The sequence below is a fragment of the Panicum hallii genome, chromosome 8 (assembly GCF_002211085.1).
Source record: "Panicum hallii strain FIL2 chromosome 8, PHallii_v3.1, whole genome shotgun sequence".
Classification (NCBI taxonomy): Eukaryota; Viridiplantae; Streptophyta; class Magnoliopsida; order Poales; family Poaceae; genus Panicum; species Panicum hallii.
Window position 1 is genome coordinate 13,416,514 of NC_038049.1, and position 10,706 is coordinate 13,427,219.

The 10,706-nt window shown below is 42.3% G+C and overlaps 1 protein-coding gene across 1 annotated transcript; it reads left to right on the forward strand.

Moving 5' to 3' along the window:
• The first annotated feature begins 362 nt into the window (after nucleotides 1-362).
• On the forward strand, nucleotides 363-4,483 carry LOC112903423 (ATP-dependent (S)-NAD(P)H-hydrate dehydratase). Its single transcript, XM_025972689.1, has 11 exons — nucleotides 363-725; nucleotides 1,515-1,591; nucleotides 1,663-1,772; nucleotides 1,860-1,974; nucleotides 2,650-2,712; nucleotides 2,799-2,962; nucleotides 3,044-3,105; nucleotides 3,209-3,275; nucleotides 3,700-3,765; nucleotides 3,842-3,967; nucleotides 4,047-4,483. Exons 1-11 carry the CDS (start codon nucleotides 416-418, stop codon nucleotides 4,075-4,077), a joined length of 1,191 nt encoding a protein of 396 aa, XP_025828474.1. The 5' UTR covers nucleotides 363-415; the 3' UTR covers nucleotides 4,078-4,483.
• The last annotated feature ends 6,223 nt before the right edge of the window (nucleotides 4,484-10,706 follow it).

The following is a 10,706-nucleotide window of genomic DNA, read 5'->3' on the forward strand; positions in this document are numbered from 1 at the left end:
CGTTTAAAACATTCAACATTCCATTCAAAATAACAATAATATATATATATATGTATATTTATGACGATTCAAAACAGAAATTTGAAACATCGTATGGAAAATGGATTTTAAGACAAGTTGGGTCCGGGCCCAGCAAGCCTATAGCCAGCCTTAATGGACCCAACCTTGACGAATGGAAAAGGGAAACAAAATATGGCCCAGCCCGACTTTCCAAATAAAGCCCAAACTAGCCCCACAAATGTATCTCAAAAAAAAAACTCGCCCAACAAATCCATGCTCAAATTTTCATTTCTCTAATTTTTGTCCCCAACAAAAAACTCCAAATTTCAGACCGCACCCCGGCGTCCAGACAGCCGTCCACCACGCCAACAGTTTCCAGTAGTTTCCCCCCACACGGCGGCCGCAGCATCATCCCATGAGCCGGCCCACGGGCGCGTGGCGACACCAGCAGCAGCACCGGGGGCGTATGTGGGCCGCCTCCCCGGTCTTCCGCAGGCAGCTCGTCCTGCTCCGCTCCCTCCTCCCCCAGTCTCCTCCCTCCTTGCCGCCCTCCTCCGTCGCCGGCCGCCGCTTCGCCCCCCTGTCCTCCCCCTCGGGCACCTCTGGCTCCCTCCGGGCCGCCCACGCGATGGCGGCGGCGGCGGCGGTGTACGAGGCTGACGCAGAGGCCGTCGTCCGCCGGATCACGCCCCCTCTCGACCGCGCCAGGCACAAGGGCCAGGCAGGTGAGCCGCGGCCGTCCGCCTCCGTCTCTGGCTCCGCGGGCTGTGCTTGTCTGGTTCTGAGCGCGCGTGTTCGGCGGTTGGGTTTTGGGCGGTGGTGCTGCTGGTGCGTGCGCGCTCGGTGTTTGTAGGAATGCCCCGCCGTGGTAGGTTTGTGGTTGAGGAATGGTGGCAGATTGTTTGTTGTGCTGCGGACTCGGTGGGTCGATAATCGTCGATTGTGGGGTAATTTCGTAGACAGGATTGTGTTGGTTCCAATTTGATGGAGGAAGCTTTGGGTTGTTGGGAGTAGGGTCAACACCGGACATCTTTGGTGAAAATTGGTATTTTGGTAGGATGAATTCAAGCTCAGTAGGCTCAAACGCTCAAGTGTGGAAGCCCATCTCTGGAGATCAATCTGTGTTTTCCTTGTCGATTTGTTGTGCGCTAAAGCTGTATGCCCGTATACTACTGCAAGAGTCATGGGTTTGGTTAATGTTAGACTTGATGGGTGGTAAATGGGTTCACAGAGCTGTAGGGTTTTCATCCATGGGAAGGAATCGTTCCTTGTTATACAGTATTCACAAGGATAATATGGCACACAATTCTAGGGTGCGGAGATTGTTTTCTACCATGATTTGCCTTTTATTGTTCTCATTTGGAATCACGAATTTTACAAAAAGCGTTTCATGTGTTTACATGTCATATGGAAATGTGCTTTGTGCGTTCCAGTTAACTCTGGTGTGTTTCAAATGAAAAATTCAATTCGCAAAAGCTGTTTTGGTAATATATAAATATGTTTCTCGATTCCAGGGAAGATAGCAGTAATTGGTGGATGTCGTGAGTACACCGGCGCTCCATATTTTGCAGCTATCTCTGCATTGAAAGTTGTCAGTATCTTCTTAATGTTTCATCACATGGACTACACATACATGCAAATATTTCACATGATGTTGTTCAGGGTGCAGATCTTTCTCATGTTTTCTGCACAAAAGATGCTGCAACAGTAATTAAGAGTTATAGCCCTGAGCTTATTGTACATCCGATACTGGAGGAATCATACAGTGTAAGGTAACTTGATTTTCCTTTTGTTTCCAAGCTTATGGTACAATCATTTTAATATTCTTTAGGATCTCATTCTATAAATAACTTTGTCAGAGATGATGAAAGAGCATCTGTTTCTTCTAAAATTCTCACTGAAGTTGCGAAGTGGATGGAGCGTTTTGATTGCATTGTCGTTGGTCCTGGCCTTGGAAGGGACTCATTTCTTCTGGTTTGCTTGCTTACATGTCATCTTTAACAAATATAATATATACCTCTGTCCTATTGAGTGTTATTGATTGCAACTATTTTTCTTGTTCTGCTTGAACTTTCAATCCTGTAGGTTCAGTGATACTATACTTATTCTTGTTTTGTGTTTGTTTAAGGTCTGGGCAGTCTCTTATTTGTCACTACTTTGCCATCCATTATTTTCCATCAGTGGTAAATTAGGGATTAAGGGAAGTTGCAAAGGCAGCAAATGGATTTGTCGCACCCCAACCCACACACGCGAAAAAAGTTTAAATAATTGCGTTCCACTATACATGTACATTTTAGTAATATAACATAACTTGATAGTTAGAACCCTGCGACAAAGGATACTTTCTAAAGATTAGCCAACTTGTCAATGCGATCTAACATTCTAACTTGCTTCTCAGCAGTTTGTACATGGATTTCCAACAATTTAGGCATGATTGTTAGGCATGGAAGCTACATATTTGCAGTACAAGCAAGGAATAGTTTTTAACGGAAGTGTTGATGGGAACTCTTTTGATTCTTTCCCCATACCATTGATCTTTTTCTTTATAAAAATTTTCTATTTTTTTAGGTTCTGTGAGCACAATCTAAATACAAATAATATTGAGATCTATCTGCTTTCTAATGTTTGTTTCACATATCTTATTTGTAGGATTGTGTGAGTAATATTATGAAGCATGCAAGGCAGGCTAATATTCCTACTGTTGTTGATGGGGTACTAGTTGAAGTTTTTGCCCCTTGTTTCCTTTATCTTAAGTTATTACTCTATTTTAATTTAATTTATATTAATGTGACCTGCAGGATGGCCTTTTTCTTATAACCAATAACCTTGGTCTTGTCGAGGGCAACCCTCTTGTCATTTTAACACCAAATGTATATGAATACAAACGTCTTGTTCAGAAGGTCCTTAACTGTGATGTAAATGAGGAAACTGCTTCTGAGCAACTGACTGCGCTTTGCCAAAAGTATGAACATAACATTTGTATCATGTTTCTTAATGCTAGACGTAATGTAATTAATGTTTCCTGGTTATTTTGTGCATTCAGAATTGGTGGTGTGACAATAATGCAGAAAGGAAAGGCAGATGTCATTAGTGATGGTAAAACAGGTATTGTAGACACTAGACAGCTTCTTAACTAAAAGGCTAGAAACGTTAGGCACAAATACCATTTCATTATTTTCATTATATTTGTATCATCTTGTTTTTGAAGTGACACAAGTGAGTACTTTTGGTTCCCCAAGGCGATGTGGTGGTCAAGGGGACATCCTTTCTGGAAGGTATCTTACGTTCTAAGAGCTGAATGCTGATTATTCCCTCCTCCAATTATATTTTGACTTGCCTATTATGTAATTGTAGTTGTAATATATGATGTGCATTGCGTTTACGGGTTGTACTTTGAAATATTGGTACTAATTGTATGGTTCCTGTTCATTGCATAACTTTCTTATGACTATTCTCTGGATCAAATGCAATACTACCACAGTTAATGTGGCACATTTTGTAACTTCAATACATAAGACATTTTTTAGTCATCACAATATTGATGTTCACAATCATATGATGCCTGTTCTTTTTGTTGAGTGAATCCACTTGGATGTCTTTTCCTTTTGTTGCGTGAGCATACATTCTCCCCCGTAAACCTTAAACACTTGGCATTAGCATTTCCTATGGTTCTTTCCTAATATTGTTTGTCGGTGGCAGTGTGGCAGTATTTACATCTTGGGCACGGCACTTTATCTTGTCAAATGAGCTACCTACAGAGAAGAGGTAATGCTGCATTCCTGCTTTTTTTTTTTGAGTTGACTCATCCTAAATCAAATTTTGGCTTCATTCTGCAATGCAGAGTCAATCCTACGACACTTGGGTGCATAGCTGGCTCTCTACTGCTAAGAAAAGCTGCATCGCTTGCTTTTGAGAAGAACAAGCGATCAACAGTCACCACAGACATCATCGAGTTCTTGGGCAAAAGGTCTGTGTGCTTGCACCCCATTTTGAATGATCTGTACTTCAGTTCTCCATTTTCATGTGCTCGACCTTTTGCCTTGCAGCTTGGAGGATATCTGCCCTGCTGAGCACTAGTTCTGGTCGGTACTTGTCATGCATGTGCAGCTCTAATAATGTTGGTCCACGCGTTTTGACCCCTAGAGCTCCTTTTACTCTGTACAATTTGCCCAATAGGAATAGGGTGTTACCAGGCTTGGATCCAATGTTTATTGTCCAGTGTTGTTGAGAAGAACTGCAGTAAAAACAAGGAATATAGGTTTTCTGAAAATTGAAATTGTGGAAATAGATTGCTGAACGCATGCTTCCCAAATAACGTGGTGGATCTGTAGTGGTCACCCATGGCAGGGATATTTTGGAAAATCATGTTTGGGTTGGTATCTACAAAGTACCAAGTATGTCAGATAGAAAACATTGGATGTAAAATGCGGATATACTTAAACTGATGGGGGTCGAATGATCGATGAAATGTTGTCAACAACAATCCTATCCTCACATATTGACTGCGGTTGTCCTTCGCTCATCAGATATCATGATTAATTGATTATGCACACCTGCCACCTCCTCTCAACATCACCCTCACTATATATATTACCATGAGAAATAGCAGCCAGAGCTAGCAGTTGTAGCAGCCAGAAATAGCGGCCGTGAGCAGTGTGCATGCTCTGCAGCACCCGTTCGAAATACTCAGGTTGTTTACTACTACTACTACTAGTAGTAGTAGGAAGCGACTTGGAGGGGAGTGAAATGTATATCTATCTCAACGAAGCTTGCCTGTTCTTAGCTAATTGCAGAGAGTTGAAAATACTAGACTCCACCAAAAAGAGCTTGTTGAGGTGCTAAACAAGTGATGTATTATTGAGTTCGATTGTCCATTCATGTGCCATTGTTTTTACATTTATCATCATCCTTGTGAGAGTAAGATTCGTGCAAACTAATGTGGACTTGGAAATTTGATTCATTTTCATTGTGCCAATATTACTGAGTTTTTCATTTCACTTTTGCATAGAGACGTGACCAAAATTTAGCCCACAAGCCAACCAGAGGGTATCTTCACCTCCACAAAAGCCAAGGTCACCATATCACTTTAGCAAGCTAACCAAACACAACCTTTCTAGACCAGGCTTTGCTCATGCAGGCAAACCAAACAACAGCATCTTGCATTGTGCAAGACAGGCTTCAACTGCCTGGGTTAGGTCCGAGCCTGGATAGTCCTAAACCAAGCAACCAATCACTACTATAATGTGTCCTATCAGTTTTGGCCAAAATCATATACGCGTATACACAGATTCGCTACCATGAGCACTTCAATAAATAAAAAAACTACGTATCAACTTAGTTTTCAATAAAGTAAAATTGGAAATATTAATGGTAATGATTCGACTTATTATTGAATTAGGTACCAACTTCCAATAAAGATCCACATGTACGGGAATTCACTACCCCTCCGTTCCAAAAAATGCAAATTTTCAAGAAGTCAAATAATTTCAAGTTTGATCAAATTTTTATAAAAGATTACTAAGATTTATATCTTCAAATAGATTTAGTATAAAAATATATTACATAATTAATCTAATGATACTTATTTTGTAACATAAATGTTAATATTATTTTGTATATATTTAGTCAAATTTAAAATTATTTGACTCCTCAGGAAGCGAGTGCTGCATTCTTTTTGGGACCAAGGAGTATCCTGTCACACCCCAAAAATTTAAACATGATTACCATTTAATCAAGAGCATTATTAGTGCATAATGGAGCATCAAGGACATGTTGTTTGCATGTGTTTATTAATTTTTTTTATGGCGTGATGGTATGTTTGTGAAGCATATTTAATTTTTGTTAAGAAATTGTGCCTCCACTTAATTTAATCAAATACTAGACATGAAAATCTGAATTTAGAATGTTTTTGCTGAATTTCGTGACAACTAATGCTAGGCATAAATTCTTATAAGGCTGTTTAAGTAGTTGTCTTGTTCTTTTTTCTGTGATCAAACCTGTAATCCTTTTTGAGTGTTTGAAGTTGCAGTGTGTTCCTTACGAAATTATCTTGCTTGTGTTAACTTGTGGCGATATTTGGGGCACGGGAACTCACTGTTTTGCATTTTTCAAGTTGAACTTTTTCTTTGGTTCCGGGCCGACTCGTCAGCGTCGCCCTCCCCTTCTCCTGTGCAAGCATGCGCCATGGTTGGCCGCCATGGGCGGCAGCGCCATGGCGGCGACCACCCATTGGCCACCGTGGCTAGGGGGCACGCAAAAAAACACCCTCGCCCTCACCCCATTTTAAGCCCTAACACCGGTCCCCCGCCGAAACCCTAGCCCATAAACCAACGGTCCTCTCCATTTTTTTGATTGATCACCGTGGGGAGATCATACTCACTTGAATTGTATTAAAATAATATGGCAGACCATAAACCAACGGTCCCATTTTTATGGAAAATAAGACAAAACTCTACATCGCTCGGTTAATTTAGAAAAATCATACTAAAATTGCGACGTGACACCACTAGTGGAAATAGATGCTTAAGTGACGAACGATTTTTGTCACTGTAAAGGCTAAATACGTCATAAAGTCAGTTCTTTTTTTTCAAAGAAGTCGCATAATGTTTCTTCTACTGTGATGAAATTTCAAAAAACATCACAGAATTGATTTTATCTATCACGAAAAAACTTTCATCAACGATGCATATTCCCATTCTGTGACGCGACGCAAAACATCACAAAACAACCGGATCCACGTGTCCCGGTCCACGCTGGCAGATGGCGTGGCGCCGTCCACGCTGGCAAGTGACGTGGCCAGGACACGCTGGCACGCCTCGTGGCTTCGTCCACGCTGGCAAATGACACGTCAGGCGGCACGTGTCGCAAAGGGAACTTACACGTGGCAAGCTAGCATTACGCCACATGTCATTATTTTATCCACCCACGTGTTCTCATCTCTTTCGGACATGTGTAATCTTGTAATCTGTCCACATGTCAATTCGGAATGTAACCACATGTCATTTTCCGGTTTGTCCACGTGTCAGTTTCCAGTTTGTCCACGTGTCATTTTCTGATTTGTCCACGTGTCGTTTTCCGGTTTGCCCACATGTCCTTTCCATGTTCGGCCACGTGGCGGTTTGGCATTTGCCCATGTGTCCTTTCCTGGTTCGGCCACATGCCGTTTTTCCATTTGGCCACGTGTCCTTTCCTGTTTCGGTCACGTGTCAGTTTCCTGTTTCTCCACGTGTCGTTCCCTCTTTCGCCCACGTGTCGATTTCATGTTTGCCCACGTGTTCTTTCCGTGTTCTCCCCACGTGTTTGTTTCTTGTTTGTCCACGTGTTCTTTCCTGACTCACCCATGTGTCGGTCTCCTATTTTCCAACGTGTATGACGTGTGTTATTTTCTGGATGTTACACGTGCCATATCATACATATCCACACCATACAGAACCATTTCGTCACAGAACAATAAATGTTACAGCAGAATTATTCCACAAATAAGTTACAACCAAATAAGTTCATGACACCACCACAATTAGTTAACTGACTGTTCAGAACCACATTACGACATAACACAATCACTGGGAGGTCACAACAACAGTTCCACACACGTAGGATCAAGGTTGAGAAGAGATACCAGGGTTGTTCTGGGTCAGGAGCTGCAAAAGGATGCGATTGCTATCTTTTTGTTGCTTCTTCAGCTCCTCATACTGTCTTTGAGTTGTCTCGCCAGCGCTTCATCATTTTCTTCACTCTTCTTCTTTAGTTTTTCCAATTCTTGATGCAGAACAGCTAAAAACCTTATCTTTTAGCAGCAAGTTCTTCATGAAGCGCTTCTTCACCAGCTTACGGAGACTTGAAGGGGGGAGAGGCTATACCAGAATTCTTTAAGAAAGTGGTGTTCGAGCTGTTCTAGGAGAGAACTTTGGAAACAACCTCAGCACTAGGCAATGGAGGCTGCCCACCAGCAATAGCTTTTGCCTGTATAGTTTCCATTGATATCTAGAAAATGTAAAGATGAACTATTAGTTTACTTACTATACTAAAAAAAAGGAGTACATTAAACAAACTGGGAACAAAGGCAGATTGGATAACTGCTACTAAATAGTGTTAATATATGATGAAGCATGTACAGAGTGTTGGACAAATAAGGACAAAAATCTTGCAAAAGGAATGTACATGGACTTACAACTGCGTCTCTAGCCGCGTCACTCATACCCTTCTTGCGGCTGGCATGGTGTACCTTGAAGGCTTCCACAACATCCATTTCTTTGTTAGCTTCATCAACTTGGTACTGGGGTTCATCCTCGTTAACTTCAGTGGATTCTACATCCTTGTTCTTGTTCTTGTTCTTGTTCTCATGTACCAAAATGGTGATAAGACAAACAACAAAACATAGAAGAACTGATAAACACTATACCCTAATACTTTGATTCACTGACCAACTACATGCATCAAACTTAAAGAATAATGAGACTTCTACAAGAGACAGACTGAAGTGCAAGTGTGTATGTGTATACTCATTTAAGTAAGCATAAGAATGGAAAGGTTACATTAGAAGAGTGTTGACACTTACATATGAATGCAACTATGCAACATAGAAGCAAGATCTTGTTGCTTGAGGCAACAAGACTCTTGCCTAGTTTCAATTGTCCTGGTCAGAAACTGCCTGCAAGAGATGTATGTGTTAGTCTCTATCATAAGTACATATTCGAAGGCACACCAAGAGAAATTACCTTGTTGTGTGCAATTGACCACTTGTCAACAAGTTTACACCACTGTGCATTAGTCATGTAGGAGACAGGAAAGGTTGTGGGGATCTCATTAGCAGGGATGCCAACAAAGTATTGCTGCTTCAACTTATACCGTCTCAGCTGTATGGATGACTTGAACACACTAACACAAGCATCTGCTGTTGGCTGGTGCCTTGTTTGAATTGCTAAGTTCCCCTGGTGATTAGAATAGAAATCCGAGTTACACAAGGGCCATGTAAGAGTTGAATGTAAAATAGGGACTAGTTGATAGACACTCACAGATAGCCTTCCCACAAAGCCGTCAAAATGTTCAAACAGTGCTTTGTATTCTTTCCAATGGGTCAGGATAGGAACTTGAGACCTAACAATGACACCAGCCTCTGATGCAACATTGGCAGCTTGCACCAGATCATGCGGCCTTTGGTTCCCCTCAGCAACAGAGATGGGCATCCTTCTCCCAATAGCTTTGTTCATCTTGTCAAGCACAATTCCCCAGGTTGCTAGCCTTGCCTTCCTCGGGCCACCACTTTGTGTAGTTGCTACAGAGATTACATTCAAATTCTCAACATTCAGCAAATATAAAACCATCAGCGCTAAAAAGCTTTAGGGTCAATGAACCAACCTTCAGTTCTGGAATCCGACTACCCAGAATCGGTATTCTGTCCGGTCTCATCTTCGTTGATGCCATTACCATCATCTGGATATGGTGTCCAGTCCCTCAAAGGAGTTGAACAACCATTCAAGTCCTCATGACACCTAGTGTTTTTTGCAACTGCTGGCGGTTCTTCCTGCAAAGAAGTATCACCACCGCTACTATTTTCTACAATTGTCAGCAATTCTTGATGCGCAGGCTCTTGTGGTGCTCATGCTATGGCTAGCCCTTTTCAGTATCCTTGATGAAGCTCCAGGAGTGACATCTATTGGTGGGATTGACCTCGCCCTCTTGGATTGTCTTCCTCTAGGAGCCATGGCAACACTTCTTCTCCTCCTCTTTGCATAGGTCTTCCTACGTCCAGTTCACACAGGGCCCTGTAGATTTCAAAAGGCATAAGTTGTAAGCATGTGGATAAATTAGAAGCACTTATAAGCAGTGGAAATATGTAGTCGCTGCATTGGAAATAACTAGTGGTTCTTCTAAGCATCAGAAATATCTAGTCCCTGCATCCCCCACCCCACATCCAAGATAGAAGATGCACCTCATTTGCTAGGGGTGTCGGCTCCTCCTCTAAGTTCGTATCATCATCTCTATCATCAGGCTCCTCAACTTTAGGTATGTAATATGATAAATTACAAGCATCCCTGCCATGACAAGCATCCCTGCCACCATATCTAGACCCTTCACCATGACAAGCATCCCTGCCAGACCTTTTCCCCTTGCTGCCTGGACATTGACCCTTTGAAGTTGTTTTTTTCGAGACAATGAACTAAATTTTGTAGATAAACCACTCATGCCAAGCTCCTTCATTATTCTGTTATTTTCTCTGATGCGGGCTTCCCATTGCATTTCATATTCATGGGCTTTGTATTCACTTTGTGGAGGTTCTTACATGTGTGAAACAGATTTTAAGTGTTAGGGAGCTAGGTTGATTACAGATTGATGTTTGGAAGTAGAATGCATACCCACTAGAACCTCCAATCCCGAACCGTGGATGAATGTGTCCCTACCTAGAACCATAGAAGGTACATGGATTTTGCATACCTCTTGTTGTTGGGCCTCAGCGTTTGACCATTGTCAATCGTTGGGCTAGCTACACGTCGGAGATGGTGAGGCTGCTACGATGCTGCGGTCATCGTCGATGTTGTGGTAGATCCAGTACGACGGGCGTCGTCGAAGGGGTAGCAGCTCTAGTGCGGTGGGCATTGTCGAAGGGGTACCAGAAATGGTGCAACGGTTGTCGTCGATGGGGAAGCAGATCCGGTGCGGCGGTAGTGGCTGACGGGGAAGCAGCTCCGATGCGACCCTAGTGGCTG